Here is a 22,250-nt window from a genome sequence, read left to right as displayed (position 1 = left end):
TAAATAACTCAATTTCGTTTCTTTTTATGGCTGAGTAATATTCTATTGTATATATGTGCCACATCATCTTTATCCATTCATCCGATGATGGACACTTAGGTTGTTTCCATCTCCGGGCTATTGTAAATCGAGCTGCAATGAACATTTTGGTACATGACTCTTTATGAATTATGGTTTTCTAAGGGTATATGCCCAGTAATGGGATTGCTGGGTCAAATGGTAGTTCTATTTGTAGTTTTTTAAGGAAAGTCCATAGTGTTCTCCATAGTGGCTGTACCAATTCACATTCCCACCAGCAGTGCAAGAGTGTTCCCTTTTCTCCACACCCTCTCCAGCATTTATTGTTTCTAGATTTTTTGATGATGGCCATTCTGACTGGTGTGAGATGATATCTCATTGTAGTTTTGATTTGCATTTCTCTAATGATTAATGATGTTGAGCATTCTTTCATGTGTTTGTTGGCAGTCTGTATATCTTCTTTGGAGAAATGTCTATTTAGGTCTTCTGCCCATTTTTGTATTGGGTTGTTTATTTGCTATTGAGCTGCATGAGCTGCTTATAAATTTTGGAGATTAATCCTTTGTCAGTTGCTTCATTTGGAAATATTTTCTCCCATTCTGAGGGTTGTCTTTTGGTCTTGTTTATGGTTTCCTTTGCTGTGCAAAAGCTTTGAAGTTTCATTAGGTCCCATGTGTTTATTTTTGTTTTTATTTCCATTTCTCTAGGAGGTGGGTCAAAAAGGATCTTGCTGTGATTTATGTCATAGAGTGTTCTGCCTATGTTTTCCTCTAAGGGTTTGATAGTTTCTGGCCTTCCATTTAGGTCTTTAAACCATTTTGAGCTTATTTTTGTGTATGGTGTTAGGGAGTGATCTAATCTCATTCTTTTCCATGTACCTGTCCAATTTTCCCAGCACCACTTATTGAAGAGGCTGTCCATTATCCACTGTACATTCCTGCCTCCTTGATTAAAGATAAGGTGACCATATGTGCGTGGGTTTATCTCTGGGCTTTCTGTCCTGTTCCATTGATCTATCTTTCTGTTTTTGTGCCAGTACCATACTGTCTTTATTACTGTAGCTTTGTAGTATAGTCTAAATTCAGGAAGCCTGCTTCCTACAGCTCCGTTTTCCATTCTCAAGATTGCTTTGGCTATTCGGGGTCTTTTGTGTTACCATACAAATTGTGAAATTTTTTGTTCTAGTTCTGTGAAAAATGCCAGTGGTAGTTTGATAGGGTAGTAGAGTCATTTTCACAATGTTGATTCTTCCAATCCAGGAGCATGGTATATCTCTCCATGTATTTGTATCATCTTTAATTTCTTTCATCAGTGTCTTATAATTTTCTGCATACAGGTCTTTTGTCTCCTTAGGTAGGTTTATTCCTAGATATTTTATTCTTTTTGTTGCACTGGTAAATGGGAGTGTTTTCTTGATTTCACTTTCAGATTTTTCATCATTAGTGTACAGGAATGCCAGACATTTCTGTGCATTAATTTTGTATCCTGCTACTTTACTAAATTCATTAATTAGCTCTAGTAGTTTTCTGGTAGCATCTTTAGGATTCTCTATGTATAGTATCATGTCATCTGCAAACAGTGACAGCTTTACTTCTTTTCCACTTTGAATTCCTTTTATTTCCTTTTCTTTTCTGATTGCTGTGGCTAAAACTTCCAAAACTATGTTGAATAAGAGTGGTGAGAGTGGGCAGCCTTGTGTTGTTCCTGCTGTTAGTGGAAATGGTTTCAGTTTTTCACCATTGAGGACGATGCTGGCTGTGGGTTTGTCATATATGGCCTTTATTATGTTGAGGAAAGTTCCCTCTATGCCTACTTTCTGCAGGGTTTTTATCATAAATGGGTGTTGAATTTTGTCGAAAGCTTTCTCTGCATCTATTGAGATGATCATATGGTTTTTCTCCTTCAATTTGTTAATATGGTGTATCACGTTGATTGATTTGTGTATATTGAAGAATCCTTGCATTCCTGGAATAAACCCCACTTGATCATGGTGTATGATCTTCTTAATGTGCTGTTGGATTCTGTTTGCTCGTATTTTGTTGAGGATTTTTGCATCTATGTTCATCAGTGATATTGGCCTGTAGTTTTCTTTCTTTGTGACATCCTTGTCTGGTTTTGGTATCAGGGTGATGGTGGCCTTGTAGAATGAGTTTGGGAGTGTTCCTCCCTCTGCTGTATTTTGGAAGATTTTGAGAAGGATAGATGTTAGCTCTTCTCTAAATGTTTGATAGAATTCGCCCGTGAAGCCATCTGGTCCTGGGCTTTTGTTTGTTGGAAGGTTTTTAATCACAGTTTCAATTTCAGTGCTTGTGATTGGTCTGTTCATATTTTCTATTCCTGATTCAGTCTCGGCAGGTTGTGCATTTCTAAGAATTTGTCCATTTCTTCCAGGTTGTCCATTTGATTGGCATAGAGTTGCTTGTAGTAATCTCTCATGATCTTTTGTATTTCTGCAGTGTCAGTTGTTACTTCTCCTTTTTCATTTCTAATTCTATTGATTTGAGTCTTCTCCCTTTTTTTCTTGATGAGTCTGGCTAATGGTTATCCATTTTGTTTATTTTCTCAAAGAACTAGCTTTTAGTTTCATTGATCTTTGCCATTGTTTCCTTCATTTCTTTTTCATTTATTTCTGACCTGATCTTTATGATTTCTTTCCTTCTGCTAACTTTGCGGTTTTTTTGTTCTACTTTCTCTAATTGCTTTAGGTGCAAGGTTAGGTTGTTTATTCGAGATGTTTCCTGTTTTTTAAGGTAACATTGCATTGCTATAACTTTCCATCTTAGAACTGCTTTTGCTGCATACCATAGGTTTTGGGTCGTCATGTCTCCTTTGTTATTTGTTTCTAGGTATTTTTTGATTTCCTCTTTGTTTTCTTCAGTGATCACTTCATTATTAAGTAGTGTATTGTTTAGCCTCCATGTGTTTGTATTTTTTACGGATCTCTTTCTGTAATTGATATCTAGTCTCATAGCGGTGTGGTGGGAAAAGACACTTGATACAATTTCAGTTTTCTTAAATTTACCAAGGCTTGATTTGTGATCCAACATATGGTGTATCCTGGAGAATGTTCCATGAGCACTTGAGAAAAATGTGTATTCTGTTGTTTTTGGATGGAATGTCCTATAAATAGTAATTAAGTCCATCTTGTTTAATGTATCATTTAAAGCTTGTGTTTCCTTATTTATTTTCAATGTAGATAATCTGTCCATTGGTGAAAGTGGGGTGTTAAATTCCCCTACTATGAATGTGTTACTGTCGATTTTTCCCTGTTGATTAAATTCCCCTTCTATGAATGTGTTACTGTCCGCTTTTATGGCTGTTAGTATTTGCCTTATATATTGAGGTTCTCCTATATTGGGTGCATACATATTTACAATTGTTATATCTTCCTCTTGGATAGATACCTTCATCATTATGTAGTGTCCTTCTTTGTCTCTTCTAAGAGTCTTTATTTTGAAGTCTATTTTGTCTGATATGAGAATTGCTACTCCAGCTTTCTTTTGGTGTTCATTTGCATGGAATATCTTTTTCCATCCCCTCACTTTCAGTCTGTATGTGTCTCTAGGTCTGAAGTGGGTCTCTTGTAGACAGCATATATGTAGGTCTTGTTTTTTGTATCCATTCAGCCAGTCTGTGTCTTTTAGTGGGAGCATTTAATCCATTTATATGTAAGGTAATTATCTATATGTATGTTCCCATTCCCATTTTCTTAATTGTTTTGGGTTTGTTATTGCAGTTCTTTTCCATCTCTTGTGTTTCCTGCCTAGAGAAGATCCTTTAGCATTTGTTGTAAAGCTGGTTTGGTGGTGCTGAACTCTCCCAGCTTTTGCTTGTCTCTAAAGGTTTTAATTTCTCCATCAAAACTGAGTGAGATCCTTGCTGGGTAGAGTAATCTTGGTTGTAGGTTTTCCTCTTTCATCAACTTTAAATATGTCTTGCCACTCTTCTAACTTGCAGAATTTCTGCTGAAAGATCACCTCTTAACCTTATGGGTATTCCCTTGTATGTTATTTGTTGCTTTTCCCTTGCTGCTTTTAATATTTTTTCTTTGTGTTTAATTTTTGATAGTGTGATTAATATGTGTCTTGGCATGTTTCTCCTTGGATTTATCCTGTATGGGAGTCTCTGTGCTTCCTGGACTTGATTGACTATTTCCTTTCCCATATTAGGGAAGTTTTCAACTATAATCTCTTCAAATATTTTGTCAGTCCCTTTCTTTTTCTCTTCTTCTTCTGGGACCCCTATAATTCAAATGTTGGTGTGTTTTATGTTGTCCCAGGGGTCTCTGAGACTGTCCGCAATTCTTTTCATTATTTCTTCTTCTGCTCTGCAGTAGTTACTTCCACTATTTTATCTTCCAGGTCACTTATCCATTCTTCTGCCTCAGTTATTCTGCTATTCATTCCTTCTAGAGAATTTTAAATTTCATTTATTGTGTTGTCTATCATTGTTTGTTTGCTCTTTAGTTCTTCTAGGTACTTGTTAAACGTTTCTTGTATTTTCTCCATTCTATTTCCAAGATTTTGGGTCATCTTTACTATCACTACTCTGAATTCTTTTTCAGGTAGACTGCCTATTTCCTCATGTGTTTGGTCTGTTGAGTTTTTACGTTGCTCCTTCTGCTGTGTATTTCTCTGTCTTCCCATTTTGCTTAACTTATTGTGTTTGGGGTCTCCTTTCTATAAGCTGCCGGTTCGTAGTTCCTATTGTTTTTGGTGTGTGCCCCCAGTGGGTAAGGTTGGTTCAGTGGGTTGTGGAGGCTTCGTGGTGGAGGGGACTGGTGTGTGTGTTCTGGTGGATGAGGCTGGATCTTGTCTTTCTGGTGGGCAGGTCCACGTCTGGTGGTGTGTTTTGGGCTGTCTGTGGCCTTATTATGATTTTAGGCAGCCTCTCTGCTAATGGGTGGGGTTGTGTTCCTGTCTTGATAGTTGTTTGTCATAGGGTTTCCAGCACTGTAGCTTGCTGGTCGTTGAGTGGAGCTGGGTCTTAACATTGAGATGGAGATCTCTGAGAGAGCTTTCGCCGTTTGCTATTACAGGGGGCCGGTAGGTCTCTGGTGGACCAATATCCTAAACTTGGCTCCCCCACGTCAGAGGCTCAGGCCTGACAACCGGCTGGTGCACCAAGACTCTGTCAGCCAACTGGCTTTTGGGAAGTCTGAGGTCTTCTGCCAGTGTTCAGTAGGTGTTTTGTATGAGCTGTTCCACATGTAGATGTATTTTTAATGTATTTCTGGGGAGGAAGGTGATCTCCACGTCTTACTCCTCTGCCATCTTGAAGCTCCAAACTCGGGAACTCCACACTCCAGAGGCCCTCTTTTCCATGTGGTGCCCCTCCCCTTCTGCATGGGTCCTAACCTTCTCCATTTTTTTCTTGGTGAATCTGGCTAAGGGATTATCAATTTTGTTTATCTTCTCAAAGAACCAAGTTTTAGTTTTATTATCTTTGCTATTGTTTTCTTCATTTCGATTTCATTTATTTCTGCTCTGATCTTTATGATTTGTTTCCTTATACTAACTTTGGCGTTTTTTTTGTTCTTTGTTTAGTTGCTTTAGGTGTACGGTTAGAGTGTTTATTTGAGATTTTTCTTGTTTCTTGAGGTGAGATTGAATTGGTATAAACTTCCCTGTTAGAACTGCTTTTGCTGCATCCAGTAGGTTTTGGTGCTCATGTTTTCATTGTCACTTGGTTCTATGTATTTTCTGACTTCCTCTTTGATTTCTTCAGTGATCTCTTGGGTAGTTAGTAGTGTATTGTTTAGCCTTCAGGTGTTTGTGTTTTTTACAACTTTTTTCATGAACTGATGTCTAATCTCATAGTGTTGTGGTCAGAAAAGATGCTTGATACAATGTCAATTTTGTTAACCTTACCAAGGCTTGATTTGTGACCAAAGATGTAATCTGTCCTGGAGAATGTTCTGTGTGCACTTGAGAAGAAAATGTCTTTCAGGTGGAATGTCCTATAAATATCAATTAAGTCTGTCTCGTCTTTTGTGTCATTTAAAGCTTGTGTTTCCTTATTTATTTTGTGTCTGGATGATATGTCCATTGGTGTAAATGGGGTGTTAAAGTCCCCCACTATTATTGTGTTACTGTCAATTTCCCCTCTTATGGTTTTTAGCATTTGCCTTATGTATTGAGGAGGTGCTCCTATGTTGGGTGCATAAATATTATAATTGTTATATCTTGTTCTTTGACTGATCCCTTGATCATTATGTAGTGCCCTTCTTGTCCCTTGTAACAGTCTCTATTTTAAAGTCTATTTTATCTGACATGAGTATTGCTACTCAAGCTTTCCTTTGATTTCCATTTGCACAGAATATCTTTTCCATTCCCTTAGTTTCGGTCTTTATGTGTTCCTAGGTCTGAAGTGGGTCTCTTGTAGATAGCATATAAACAGGTCTTGTTTTTTTTGTTTGTTTGTTTGTTTTATTACTTATTTGGATGTGCCAGGTCTTAGCTGTGGCACACAGGATCTTTAGCTGCAGCATGGAGGATCTAGTTCCCTGATCAGGGATCAAACCCACACCCCCTGCATTGGTAGCATGGAGTCTTAACCACTGGACCACTGAGGAAGTCCCAAACAGGTCTTGTTTTTGTATCCATTGAGCCTGTTTGTGTCTTTTCGTTGCAGCATTTAATTCATTTACATTCAAGGTAATTATCAATATGTATGTTCCTATTACCATTTTCTTAACTGTTTTGGGTTTGTTTTTGTGGGTCTTTTTCTTCTCTTTTGTTTCCCACCTAGAAAAGTTCCTTTAGCATTTGTTGTAAAGCTGGTTTGGTGGTGCTGAATTCTCTTAGCTTTTGCTTTTCTGTAAAGCTTTTGATTTCTCTGTTGAATCTAAATGAGATCCTTGCTGGGTAGAGTAATCTTGGTTGTAGGTTTTACCGTTTCATCACTTTAAATATATCCTGCCACTCCCTTCTGGTCTGCAGAGTTTCTGCTGAAAGATCAACTCTTAACCTTTTGGGGATCCCCTTGTATGTTATTTGTTGCCTTTCTCTTGCTGTTTTTAATGTTTTTTCTTTGAATTCAATTTTTGTTAGTTTGATTAATATGTGTCTCAGAGTGTTTCTCCTTGGGTTTATCCTGTATGGAACTCTCTGCACTTCTTGGACTTGTGGCTATTTCCTTTCCCATTTTAGGGAAGTTTTTGACTATAATCTCTTCAAATATTTTCTCAGACCCTTTCTCTTTCTCTTCTTCCTCTAGGACACCTATAATTTGAATGTTTGTGCATTTAATGTTGTCCCAGAGGTTTCTGAGAGTGTCTTCCCTTCTTTTTTCTTTTTTCTGCTCCTTGGCAGTTATTTCTACCATTCTATCTTCCAGCTCACTTATTCGTTCTTCTGCCTCAGTTATTTTGTTGTTGATTCCTTCTAGTGTATTTTTCATTTCATTTATTGTGTTGTTCATCACTGTTTGTTTTTTAGTTCTTCTGCATCCTTGTTAAACATTTCTTGTATTTTCTTGATCCATGCCTCCATTCTATTTCTGAGATTCTTGATCATCTTTACTGTCATTACTCTTAATTCTTTTTCAGGTATGTTGCCTATTTCCTCTTCATTTATTTGGTCTTGTAGGTTTTTACATTCCTCCTTCATCTCTAACGTATTTTTTTGTCATCTCATTTATTTTAATGGGTGAAGCTGTGTTCCTCTCTTACTGGCTGTTTGGCCTGAGGCGTCCAGCACTGGGGTTTGTAGGCAGTTGGTTGGAGACAGGTCTAAGTGCCAAGATGAGGACCTCTGGGAGAACTCACACCTATTAATAGTCTCTGGGGCCTGAGGTTCTCTGTTAGTCCAGTGGTTTGGACTTGGCACTCCCTCCACAGGAGCTCAGGCCTAACCCCAGCCTGGGAACCAAGACCCCACAAGCCATGTGGCATGGCAAAAGAAAAAAAAGGGCAACGAACAAAAAAGAACAGAACAATAACAAAGAATAAAAAATAAAATTAGAATAATTAAAATTAAACCACAACAACAAAGCAAAACAGAAACAGCACAGCAAAAAAATAAAGATTAAATGAAAAAATAAAATTAAAAAAAATTAAAAGATTAAAAAAAAAAAAAAAGCCAGAGAGGCCTTAGTGTGTGTGTGTGGGCCCTTAGGCCCAGGACCCACACGGCCAGAAAAGACCTTGGTTTGGGGGCGCAGGGCTCAAACCCGGGTCCCAGTCAGCTGCAGGGGGCCCTGGGGGTGGGGGGCTCAGGCCCAGGTCCCCAGCAGGCTTTCTTGGGTCTGAGGGGGGGGGGAGACACTGGCCATGTTCCCTTCCAATCCCCTGACCCTCCAAAGGTCCCTCTCCATCCCCACCAATCCCCATGCCATGAGTGGGCCACTCCAAGCGTGGGAATCTCTCCCCTCCCCCAGCTCCCCCTCAGGGGCGTCGGTCCCATCCCACCTCTACTTTTCTTCCCCCTCCCACGTCCTACCTGGTCGCATGGGGATTCCTCCCATCCCCTTAGGTGTCCAAGGTCCCCCACTAGTGCCTAGTAGATGCCCTACTTGTGAGGAGACACGAACCTTGTGTCCACCTACTGCGCCATCTTGACTCCTGTTTAAAACTTTTGACTCTCCCTAAATCCATCTATTAATAGACTATTGTTGACAAGAACCCTTACTGATAACAGAAACAGTCAATCAACACATATTTTGTACATGTAGTATATACTATATTCTTACAATAAGAAGAGAAAAGATTAAGAAAATCATAAGGAAGAGAAAATACATTTACAGTACTGTACTGTATTTATTGATACCATAACTTTATGTCATGTGTTGACAAGATGAATCCTCTGTCAGTCAGTACCTACCTATATCATTATTGCCAATATTGCGTTATATGATACAAAATACAGTAGAAGTTATATGTACTACTAACACCAACATTAAAAATGAAAAAATTACGTAAAAAAGTTTATTTTTACTTACAGGAATAACGATTGATGCGTTGATAACAAAGAAGTGGCAATATGATTGCTTAATGGTAGCCTACTGTAATCAATACAATTTCTTCACATAGCCTAGCCCATACACTAATGAATGAAATATAAAATTTTAATGGCATATAGTATTACAGTCATATTCATAATACAGACTTGGAAACACTGTTACACTTTTGTAAAAAGTCACTTACTTGTGGTAATAGGGTGATAGGCATATCAAATTATGAGAGAGAGAGGCATTTGGTATGGTAATGTAATTCTTTGAAAGCAAAGTTATAAACCAATAATAAAACTAACACATTATTAATTTTATATTAACTATCAATCACCTTCTGCCTACGTTAAGATAGACTATCCACTCCAATACAATCTTTTTTCTTATTAAAGTACAGTTGATTTACATTATTTTATTAGTTTCAAGTGTACAACACAGTGATTCAAGATTTTTATAGATTATACTGTAAAGTTGTTACAAAACAATGGCTATATTTCCCTGTGCTATACAGTATATCCTTGTTGCTTATCTATTTTATACACAGTAGTTTATATCTCTTAATCTTACCCCTATCCCTATCTTGCCCCTCCCCCTCCCCTCTCCCCACTGGTAACCACTAGTTTGTTGTATCTGTGGATCTATTTCTGTTTTGTTATATACATTTGTTTGTTTAATTTTTTAGATTCTACATATAAGTGATAACATCAGTCTTTGTCTTTCTCAGTCTGACTTACTTCACTGAGCATAATACTCTCTAGATCTATCCACGTTGTTGCAAATGGCAGAACTTCAGTCAGTTTTATGGCTGAGTAATATTCCATTGTATATATACACCACATCTCCTTTATGAATTTTTCTGTTGATGGACACTTTGGTTGCTTCCATGTCTTAGCAAATGTAAATAATGATCCTTTGAACATGAGGGTACACATATCTTTTCAAATTAGTATTTTTGGTTTTTTTGGATATATATCCACAAGTAGAATTTCTGGATCACGTGGCAGTTTCATTTTTTCTTTCTTTCTTTCTTTTTTTTTTTTTTTTTTTTTTTTTGAGGAACTTCCATAGTGATTTCCAAAGTAGCAGCACCAAGTTACATTCCCACCAACAGTATACAAGGGTTCTCCTTTCTCCACATACTCACGAACATTTATAATTTGTGGTCTTTTTGATGATAGCCACTCTGACAGGTATGAGTGTGATAGCCACTCTCTCATTGTGGTTTTGATTTGCATTCTCTGATGATTATCGATGTTAAATATCTTTTCATGTGCCTACTGGCCATCTGTATGTATTCTTTGGAAAAGTGTCTATTCAAGTCTTCTGCCCATTTTTTAATCGGGTCTTTTGTTTTTCTGATACTGAGTTGTATGATCTCTTTGTACACTGTGGATAATAACCCTTTATCAGTCATATTACATGCATATATTTTATTCCATTCAGTAGGTTGTGTTTTCATTTTGTTGATGGTTTCCTTTGCTGGGCAAAAGCTCAAGTTTAATTAGGTCCTATTTGTTCATTTTTACTTTTGTTTCTTTTGCCTTAGGAGACAGGTCCATAAAAAATATTGCTACAATTTATGTCCAAGAGTTTTCTGCCTATGTTCTTTACTAGGAGTTTTATGGTCTCCATTCTTACATGTAGGTCTTTAATCCATTTGAGTTTATTTTTGTATACGGTGTGAGGAAAGTTTCTAATATTATTCTTTTACATGTAGCTGTCCAGTTTTCCCAGCACCACTTATTGAAGAGACTGTCTTATCTCCACTGTATATTCTTGCATCCTTTGACAAAGATTAATTGAAAATAAGTGCATGGGTTTATTTCTGAGCTCTTTATTCTGTTCAGTTGATCTATGTGTCTGTTTTTATGGCAGTACCATGCTGTTTTGATTACTGTAGATTTGTAGTATAGTCCAAATTCAGGGAGCATGTTACCTCAAGCTTTTTTCTTTTTTCTTAAGATTGCTTTAGTAATTCAGGGTCTTTTGTGGTACATATAAATTTTAGGGTTATTTGTTTTGGTTCTGTTGAAAATGTCATGGATATTTTGATAGGGATTGTATTAAATGTGTAGATTGCTTTGGGTAGTATGGACATGTTAACAATATTAATTCTTCCAATTCAAGAACACAGGATATATTTCCATTTCTTTGTATCATTTTCAAATTCCTTCATCAGTGTTTTATAGTTTCAGAGTAGAGGTCTTTGACCTCCTTGGTAAGTTTATTCCTTAGGTATCTTATTATTTTTGATGTGACTTTAAATGGGATTGTTTCCTTGCTTTCTCTTTATGATAGTTCATTATTAGTATATAGAAAAGCACATATCCTGTAACTTTACTGAATTATTGGTTCTAATAGTTTCTTTTGTGGAAATTTTAGGGTTTTCTATATATAGTATCATGTCATTTGCAAATAGTGACAGCTCTACTTCTTCCCTTCCAATTTGGATGCAGTTTTTTGTTTTTTGTTGTCTGATTACTGTGATGAGGACTTCGAACACTATGTTAAATAGACGTGGCAAGAGTGGGCATTCTTGTCTTATTCCTGATTTTGGAGGAAAAGCTTTCAGCTTTTCACCATTGAGTATGATGTTAGCTGTGGCTCTGTGATAAATGGCTTTTATTATGTTGAGGTATGTTCCCTCTATATCCACTTGGATGAGAATTTTTATCATGAATGGATGTTGAATTTTGCCAAATGCTTTTTCTGCCTATGTTGAAATGATTATATGATTTTTGCCTTTCCTTTTGTTAATGTGGTGTATCATATTGATTGATGCGAACCATCTTCGCATCCCTCAAATAAATCCCACTTGATCATGGTGTATGATCCTTTTTATATATTGTTGGATTGGGTGTGTGGATATTTTGTTGAGGATTTTTGTATATATATTCATGAAAGATATTGGCCTGTTATTTTCTTTGCAGTGTCTTTATCTAGTTTTGGTATCAGGGTAATGGTGGCCTCATAGAATTATTTTGGAAGTGCTCCATCCTCTTCCATTTTTTGGAAAAGTTAAGGCTAGGTTGGTAGAATTCCCTCATGAAGCTGTCTTGTTCTGGATTTCTGTTTGCTGGGAGGGTTTTTGTTTGTTTGTTTTTGTTGTGTTTTGTTTAGGGATTTTTTGTTTTGTTTTTTACAGATTCAAGTCACTAATAGTGATCTGTCTGTTCAGATTGTCTATTTCTTCCTGATTCAGTCTTAGACGGTTATATGTTTCTAGAAGTTTGTCCATTTCTTCTAGATTGTCCAATTTGTTGTCATATAACTATTCATGGTATTTCCTTATTTTTTGTATCTCTGTGATATCGGTTGTTATTTCTCCTCTTTCATTTCTCATTTTGTTGATTTGGGTCCTCTCTCTTTTCCTCTTGAGGAGCCTGGCTAAAGGTTTGTCAACTGTGTTTATCTTTTCAAAAACCAGCCCTTGGTTTCATTGATCTTTTTTATTATTTATTTGGTCTCTGTTTTATTTATGTCCTCTCTGATCTTTATTATTTCGTTTTTTCTACTGACTTTGGGCTTTGTTTGGTCTTCTTTTTCTAATTACTTTCGATGCAACGTTAGGTTGTTTGAGATTTTTTGTTTGTTTCTTGAGGTAGGCCTGTATCACTATAAAGTTTCCTCTTAGGACTGCTTTTGCTGCATTCCACCAAGTTTGGAAAGTTGTGTTTCCATTTTCATTTGTCTTGAGGTATTTCCTCTTTGATATCTTCACTGACCTATTTTTTTTTTTAGTAACATGTTGTTTAGTCTCCACGTGTTTTTGCTTTTCCCTTTTTTTTCTGTAACTGATTTTTAGTTTCATACAATTGTGGTAGAAAAAAAATGCCTGACACAATTTCTATTTTCTTAAATTTGTTGAGACTTGTGGCCTGGCATGTGATCCATCCTGGATAATGTTCCATGTGCACTTGAAAACAAAGTATATTCTGCCGTTTTTGGATAGAATGTCCTGTAGATATCTATTAAGCCCAGCTGGTTTATTGTATCATTTAAGACTAGTGTTGCCTAATTGATATCCTGTCTGGATGATCTGTCCATTGGTATAAGTCAGATTTAAAGTCCCCTAGTATTATTGTATTATTATCAACTTCTCCCTTTATGTCTGTTAATATTTGATTTATATATTTAGGTGTTCCTGTAATGGGTGCATATATGTTAATGAGTGTAATATCCTCATCTTTATTGATCCCTTTATCATTACATAAAGCTCTTCTTTATCTTTTGTTATAGACTTTTTTAAAGTCTATTTTATCTGATATGAGTATTGCTACCCCTGCTTTCTTTTTTTTTTTTAAAGGGGTAATATTTTAATACCATCCTCTGTGTGTGTGTGTGTGTGTGTACACATTTATCTGAATATTTTCAATCAGCTTGACTGAAGTATAATTTACATACAAGAAAATACACATAGTTGCATATAGAGTTGGATGAGTTCAAAAATACATATCCCTAAGTTAGCTCCACACAATCCAGATACAAGACATTTCCTTTTACTTTAGGACCCTCTCCCTGGTTTGAGAAAAGGAGCAATAAAGTGTAAACTCTTCAAATAGAGTTTTGTAAGTTTTATCAAGGCTACTGGTTGAGGAAGGAATATTAGGCTCAAGAGCTTGGGCATTGGCATATGAGAGCCAAAGTTTCATTTAGCCAAACAAAACACTTTACCCCTGCTTTCTTGTATTGTCTTTCTTATCCAGTCACCCACCCCATGTCTTTTGATTGGACCATTTAGTCCATTGATATTTAAAGTAATTATTGTTAGGTTTGTACTTATTATTACTTGTTTTCTGGTTTTATAGTTTTTCTCTTTTCATTTCTTCTCTTTGCTTCTTCTCTTTTAGTTTGATGATTTTCTTTAGTAGTATGCTATGTTCCTTTCCTCTCCATTTTTGTGTAACTACTGTAGGTTTTTGATTTGTGGTTACCATGGGATTCATATATGTTGATCTATAACTAAATCTACTTCTTTTAAACTGGTAGTAATTTAAATTCAAACACATTGTAAAAGATCTACCTTTTTTGCTCCCTTCCCCCACATTTTGTGTTTTGATGTCCTATTTTATGTCTTCATGTTTATACCTTCACTACGTGTGTAGTTATATTTGCTTTTACAGTTTTTGTCTTTTACCTTTGTACTCGTTTATTTAAGTGGTTGATCCTCAGCCTTTACTATATATTTTCCTCTCCTAGTGGGATTTTTCCTTTACCATAGTTTCTTACTCCTTGTCATAGGCTTTTGTTTTAAACTCAGAGAAGACCCTTTAACATTTCTTTTAGTGTAGGTTTAGTACTGAACTCTTATTTAGTTTTTGCTTGTCTGAGTTCTTTGTCTCTCCTTCAATTCTAAATGATAATCTTGCTAGGTTACAGATTTTTCCCTTTGAACACTTTGGATATATCATGGCCCTCCCTCTGGCTTGCAAAGTTTCTGCAGAAAAATCAGCTGATAGCTTTATGGTGGTTCCCTTGTATATGACTCTTTGTTTTTCACTTGCTGCTTTTAGAATTCTTGCTTTATCTTTAACTTTTGCTATTTTAATTATGATATGTCTTGGTGTGGGTCTGTTTGGGTTCACCTTGTTTGGGACACTCTGTGCTTCCTGTATAGTACCTGGATATGTTTCTTTCTTCAAGTTCGGAAAGTTTCAGCCATAATTTCATCAAATACATTTTGACCCCTTCTCTTTTCTCCTTCTGGGACCCTTATAATGTAAACGTTGATATCCTTGATATTGTTCCATAGATCCATTAAACTGTTCTCATTTTTTGTTTCTTTACTTGCTCTGATTGGGTGATTTCCATTATTCTATCCTCCAGATCACTTATGGGTTCTTCTTTATCACCAGTCTCCTATTCATTCTTTCTAACGTGTTTTCATTTCAGCTATTGTCTTCTTCAGTGTTCTGACCTGTCCTTTTTTATATTTTCTAGTTCCTTGTTAAAATTCTCTCTGTATTCATCTATCCTTTTTTCCTACTTCAGAAATCGTACTTATTACTAATGCTTTGAATTCTTTATCTGGTAAGTTGTTTATTTCTGTTTTAATTGGTTGTTTTTTCAGGGGTTTTGTCTTGCTCTTTCAATTGAGACAGATTCCTCTGTCTTCTTATTTTGCTTTTCTTTGTTTCTATGAAATTAGATGAAACAGTTACCTGTAGTGATCTTGAAGGGATGTCCTTATGGGGGAGCATCCCTATACAGTCTGTCTGTACCCAGTGGTTTTGGTGGGAGAGCTGGATTTGACATGAACACAAGTCACGTTTTCTCAGGGCATGTTGGCAACTCTCACCTTGGTAGAAGGTGGGGCTGGAGATGGAGGTGCTAGGGCCAAAGCCTGTTGTAATGCAGGGCTTCCCCTCTGCTCAGTGACCATCACCGCCCTGTTGAGGGTGGGTTCCTATACCACGTTGAAGCCCTGAGGGTCAGGTCTGGGCTGACTCCATTCCTTCCAAGTGTGCACTCTCCCCATTCCCAGCACTGACACCCTTACCCCAGATGAGAGCAATGCTGGAGCAAGAGGGGCTGGTATAGAGTACTTGGCATGGATTGGAGCACGGGCCTTGGCACAGACCGTGGTAGTCTGGCTGGGGCCAGAGATCTGGACTGTCCCTGATGCCCTGCCTGTTTAAGCACGAGCAATGGCTGTCCCCACCCTGCTCAGATGCTGCTTTATGTCTGAACCACTTCTGTGTCTCACAGCCAAGCTTTTAAGCAGGGCTGGAGCATTCTCTTAGCTCAGGCTGGTGCGCACGCCGAGGCATTCATGGGAAACCAGCCAGCCACCCATGCAATTTTCAGTCCGCCCTCTTTGCCCTGCTTTGTGAGCAAGCAAGCATGCACATGCTCCTTAGAAGCAGAGTACAGGCTCCCATAGTCCTCCTGTTACTCCTGCTGTCCCTCTAACCAGCCAAGGGGATTTGTCGTCCCTGTGTCAGACCCCAGGACTATGATGCCCAATATGTGACTCAAACTGCTCACTCCCTAGGAAGGATCTCTGCCTGTGTTTAACCCCCTCCTCTTCTGAATCCCCTGGGAGGTTGTGACTTGATCATTTCTCTTCTCTACTTACCCAGTTTCATGTGGATCTTTCTTACAGCCTTGGTTGTGCAAGTCTGTAAGTCTCCAGTTAGTTTTTAGTGAGAACTGTTCTACATGTAGATATATTTTTGATGTACTCGTTGTGGGGGGGGGGTGAGTCCTGTGTCCGTATTTTTTTTTTTTTTTTTTTTTTTTGCGGTATGCGGGCCTCTCACTGTTGTGGCCTCCCCCGTTGCGGAGCACAGGCTCCGGACGCGCAGGCCCAGCGGCCATGGCTCACGGGCCCAGCCGCTCCGCGGCATATGGGATCCTCCCAGACCGGGGCACGAACCCGTATCCCCTGCATCGGCAGGCGGACTCTCAACCACTGCGCCACCAGGGAGGCCCTGTGTCCGTATTTTTGATGTACTCGTTGCGGGGGGTGAGTCCTGTGTCCTACTCCACCATCTTGATCTTCTCCAGACAAAACAGACTTTAAAACAAAGACTCTCCAATGAATCTGTTATCGTTAACAGTACCCTCCGCATTGCTAACTACCACACAGAGGTCAATTCTCTTCTCTCTGCAGTACTTGACTGGTTACTCTCTCCTTCTTGAAACAGTTTCTTCAGTTGAAATCTGTAACACAGCTCTCTTGTTTGATCTTACTTCACTGAACTCAATACAAGTCTTGGACACAATGTTCTACACAATGAATACTTAGGCGATGATGATCATGATGACATGAAAACATCTTGTATAGTTACTAGATTTTTACACAAAGACACACACATATACAACAGATAAGTAGTTTGTTAACTGTATGGCATGATTATTTACCATTCATTAGGTGGAAGTAGATCACCATAACAGTCTTCATCTTTATGGTCTCCATGTTGAGTAGACTGAAGAGAAGGAGGAAGATGAGGGGTTGGTCTTGCTGTCTCAGGGGTGGCAGAGGTGAAAGAGGTAGAGGAGGTGGAAGGGGAGGCAGGAGAGGCAGGCACACTTTACAGAAATACATTGTAATTTCTGTCTGACTTTTTTTGCTTTTCATTTCTCTAAAAATGTTTCTATATGGTACCAATCCTTCTTCCATCATTTGCTTTAGTTTCAGTGGCCATATCATAGAAGGGTCCATGTCATAAAAGGAAGTCAAAAGCAGCCTTGAATAATTGAAATTGTTCTCCCAGATCCTCTAATGTCACTTGTTTTCTGGCACTGCTTCTTCAACATCCTCATCCGCATTGTGTGTCACTGGTTAGGGAGCACGCACCTCCATCAAGTTGTCTTCTGTTCATCCCTTTGGCGTGCTGTCTTTTAGCTCTTGAATTTCTTCAAGATCCATGTCTTGAAACTCTTCACCCCCCCCACCACCTTTTCTGTCATACCCAGAATCTATTTCATGATTTCTTTGATTGACATTGTCATAGACCCTGTAAAGTCATGCATAACATCTGGACACAGTTTTCTCCAGCAGGAATTTATTGTTTTGGGCTTAATGGCTCTCACAGTTTTTTTTTCTGTAACAATGATGGCATCTTCAATGGTGTAATCCTTCTGGACTTTTGTGGTGTTCTATCAGGGTTCTCTTCCATAGCATTGACAATCCTTTCCACAGAGTACCGTGTGTAATGAGTCATAAAGGTCCTTATCACCCCCTGATCTAGAGGCTAAATTACAGCCATTGTGTTTGGGGGCAAGTAGATCACTTTGACACCTTTGGTGTTGAACTCACGGGGTTCTGGTTGGCCAGGGATGTTGTCCAATAGCAAAAGAACTTTAAAAGGCAGTCCCTTACTGGCAAGGTACTTCCTGACTTCAGGGACAATGCATTAATGGAACCAATCCAGAAAAAGGGCCTCTTTTACATCCAGGCCTTCTTTTACAACCAAAAGATTGGCAGCTGGTGATTATCTTTTCCCTTCAAGGCTGGAGGGTTAGCAGCTTTGTAGATAAGGGCAGTCCTGATAAGAACCCAACTGCATTTGCACAGAACAGTGGAGTAAGCCTGTCCCTTCCTGCCTTGAATTCTGGTGCTCGCTTCTCTTCCTTACTAATAAATGTCTTTTGTGGCATTGTTTTCCAGAACAGAGTACTTTTTTTTTTTTTTTTTTTTTTTTTTGCAGTACGCGGGCCTCTCACTGTTGTGGCCTCCCCCGTTGCGGAGCACAGGCTCCGGACACGCAGGCTCAGCGGCTATGGCTCACGGGCCCAGCCGCTCCACGGCATGTGGGATCTTCCCAGACCGGGGCACGAATCCGTGTCCCCTGCATCAGCAGGTGGACTCTCAACCACTGTGCCACCAGGGGAGCCCAGAACAGAGTACTTTTATCTGCATTAAAAACCTGTTCAGGCAGACATCCTTTCTCCTCAATGATATTCTTAGTGGTGTCTGGGAACGTATCTTCTGCCTCTTGGTCAGGAGAAGCTGCTTCTCCTGTTATCTTGCTTTAAGCCAAACCTTCTAAAACTATCAAACCATCCTTTGCTGGCATTAAATTCTCCAGCTTTAGATCCTTCACCATCCTTTTACTTTAAGTTCTCCTATAATGACTTCACTTTTTCTTGAATCATATTACAGTCTATAGGTATGCCTTTCATCCTGCACCCACATGAAAGCTGCATTTTCAACATGCGATAAAAAGGTATTTTGCAAAGATTCCAAGGTTTTCACATCTGCTGGTGTAGCTACAGTGATGGCTTCATGAATTTCTTTGTCTTTTTCACAGTGGTCCTTACGCTGGATTCATTTATCTTGAAATGGTGGGCAACTGCAGCTGCAGACCTCAATTTATGGTGCATATCAAGCAATTCAACTTTTTCTTGTAATGTCACGACTTTTCTCTGCTTCTTGGGAGCACTCCCACCATCACTAGTGGCACTTCTTATGGCTCCCATAGTGTTACTCAGTGTTTACGGTATTGCACTAAACACAATGAAGAATATACAAGAACTGCTAGAGATCATTTGTTACCATGACATGCAATTAACTGGAGAGATGAACTGTTCACTCATAGATGATTAGTGTCACCCTACATTTTAAGTGGATACTAGCAACACTTGAGCTCACAGCAGAAGCCATAAGAGGTAGTCATGAAATTATTACAGTAGTATAGTATCTACTACAGTTACTTTTATGCAGTTATGATTTAACACTGCATCTTTACATTTGTTTACATTTCTTTTGACTTTGAATGGCACCATGTTTGGTCTGTAAGTGTTTATGTGCATAAGTTTTGATAAATTTTAACTTTTTATAGATTTTGTGTATTTTATGGTAGTAAATGATAAAATAGATTAATATCTACATATATTTTATGAATTCATGACATACCTAGCTTTTTCCATATTTCTGGGCTATGTGGTTTGTCTGCAAGTTTTTAAAAATTGTCAAAAATCTCCCCCAATTTTTCTAATATATTTATTGAAAAAAATCTATGTATAAGTGGATCCATGCAGTTCAAACCTATGTTGTTCAAGGGCAAACTGTACTTTTAAACTGCTGCTGCTTCCTGTTGATTCATTAGTTTGGGTTATCATAGAGCTATTATATATATTTGCCATCAGATTTATTTTCAGGAAACTCAGATGCTCTGTTACAACCACAATAATTGGATGTGGTTCCAAATTTTACTCATAATTTTCATATTTTTATTAATTTCAAGTCTTGGCTTAGTGCTTTATCACTTATTTAAGTGTTTTATCACTTATTTGTGTTTTATGGAAAAAATAATATAAAAATTATGTGATGAAAAGTAATGAAAGTGTGATTTTAAAATCACAGAGATCAGAATTTTTGATACTTTTAAGTTAAAAAGTATCCCCCTATGTCTGAAAATGGAACTGATGAACAAAATCTTATGTATAATTTTGGCAGGATTTTTGATGATCAAAAGTAAGAAAATAAAGTGCATGTTTAAACACATACACTCTTCCACAAGGAACCGTGTTCAAAAATCTTGATGTGTAGGCCTTCAGGCCCAAAGTAAAGCTCTCTTCACTGAGATAATTGCCATTTAATGCCCCTTAGTTCCCCCATAACAACAAAACATACTAAATATTTCAGTCATTTACTACACAGCACAATTTTCTATTGCCCAGGCAGTCATTTAAAACAGCAAATTAGCTCATGTGGAAGAACAGGAGTTGGGGGGTTTGCTTCCATATACACATGACAGAACCTTTCAAAAACTCAAAAAAAAAATGTTTAAAGTCTCCAAAACTTTTGATTAAAATGGATACACCTAGAATATGTTTCATGTTTGTTCAGTGGTTAACTTATGCATGGGAATATCATAGGTGCACCCTGGTTTGGACTTTCTCAAACCGTCCTAGGGTGGCCATAGAGAAAATCATTTCTGATTGATATTCAGATCTGTGGCCTAGATTTGGTAGTGGGAAAAAATACAAAGGTAAGAAATGACACTCACTGGTGTGTTATTTCAGGCACTGTTGGAAAAGAAGAATAAGGGCCTTGAAGCAAAGAAACCAATGCGTTTTCTTCAAAGAAAGCCAATACCTCAACCTCGACTTCCAACTCCAACTTTGGAGATGAGTTCCAATGTAAGTTTGAAGCTTCTTTTATTTGAAAAGCTAAATTCAGTATTGCTGTTTATTCTCCAGATAGTTTGGGTTAAAAACAAACCTAACATAACAGTGTTCATTTCCCAAGATATGACTTACGTTGCCTTTATCCTTATGTTTCAAATGCACACACAAAAACAAGCAAAATGAAATGAAATCTAAAGTCAATCCTTTTCAAGAATAAAAACACAAAGAAGAAAATCTTCCCAAGAAAAATAGGCATCAGAAGGTAATTCTGATGTACGTCAAATAAAAAAAAGAAGATCGAATGATGATCAGTTACTGTAACTGTCTTCCCACATGAGGAAGTGGCTGATGACAGCTGGAGTTAGAGAGGAATGCAATACCAGAGGTGTCATCAAGATTGGCTTAGAGAGTTCACCCTGACCAGGGCCATACCTTTACAGGGCCCCAGACTCAGTTTGGTCAACATTCCATATTTGGTTAGGATTTAAAGGACTGACTCAGACTAAACCTACAAGAAACTGCTGGAGATGCCACAATGCAAATTTGTTACTTTACAGAGAGAAATATAACTGCCTGGTATATCAGGATATTGCTCCTGGGAGGTCAGCTTGTTATCTCCCAATACAGGGCAGTTCTCACAAGAAGCCAAATTGTACAGAAGGTTGTTGTGCTTTGTCAGAGGGAGGGGCGTTGACGGGAGATCTCACTAGCACCTCCGATGGCTCTGATGTCTCTGGAGGGAGTGGAATGCTCCCGCTGACTGGACACGATGTGCTTCTGGGCAGTGTCCCCTTTTCTAGACTTTGTGCCGACCACTGCCTGTGGTTAACACGTTGTCATTCACGAGTGTTAATACCATTGATTCCACTGTTGATTACTTTTGCATTCAGAGGGGCTTTAAGTAAATTTGCAGACTCTGATCTTTCTGCTTTTGACATACACTTATTTAAGGTGATTTTTATAGATAGCTGATCTTATCCATTATATTCTTATTTTACCAGTTTAGCTAAATTCTTGTGAAAAGCACCTCATTTTCGACTCTGATATAGAATAGCTGTATTCTTCGTCTACGTATGATCAAACATGAAAATACTATTGCAAAAGGGATGTTATTAGCAATACTTACTTCTTCAAGAAAGATTTTGCTGGAAAGGAATATAGAAAAAATGAAAATGGCTTAATTTGTAAGGATACCATGACAGTAGGTGAATTTTTTGCTTCTGATGTAATTTACTAATGATATCTTATTTATCATGAAAAAATAATAATGAATTTTAACAATACAGTAAGTAACATTTAAAGTCCTATATGTTCAAAGAGGGATGATGTTTTATTCTCTTTAAATCCTTTTGGCATCTAGCTTTTTGCTAGATATAAATCTTTTGCTTGATAAAAATCTTCAAAAAAGTATTTGATGCTGACTGCTGCTGTTCTCAAGCTGCTTGGTTCTACCTTTGTTCTTTTAGGAAGAAGAAGATATAGAAATGGCTGTGATCTACCTTCAAAAGTTACTCCGGGGCAGAGTCGTTCAGAACATGGTGCGTAGGGTGCAACCACTGGCCCTGTTCTTCTCCTTTGAGAATAGATTTACAGAACGCATATGTGCTTGGTTCCTTGGGGTGAATTGCCTCTTGCACCCTGCTGTCCTATGGAACTATGCTCTTGAGTTGCCATAGTTTACCCGAGTGGCACAGTAACAAGGC

At 38.0% G+C, this 22,250-nt stretch overlaps 1 protein-coding gene across 1 annotated transcript in view; it reads left to right on the top strand.

Moving 5' to 3' along the window:
• The window catches only part of CFAP91 (cilia and flagella associated protein 91), a gene marked incomplete at its 5' end in the record, with an annotated part of 159,101 nt that overhangs the window by 90,038 nt on the left and 46,813 nt on the right, over positions 1-22,250 (top strand). The window contains 2 exons of the mRNA XM_082625711.1: positions 20,443-20,559; positions 22,014-22,085. Of these exons, the coding sequence (XP_082481837.1) occupies positions 20,443-20,559; positions 22,014-22,085 (189 nt within the window). The remainder of the gene's footprint in view (positions 1-20,442; positions 20,560-22,013; positions 22,086-22,250) is intronic.

Source organism: Mesoplodon mirus, assembly GCF_964341445.2.
Source record: "Mesoplodon mirus genome assembly, chromosome: 6".
NCBI lineage: Eukaryota > Metazoa > Chordata > Mammalia > Artiodactyla > Ziphiidae > Mesoplodon > Mesoplodon mirus.
Note: the sequence above shows the minus strand (reverse complement) of the source record. Positions and strands in the feature narration are given on the sequence as shown.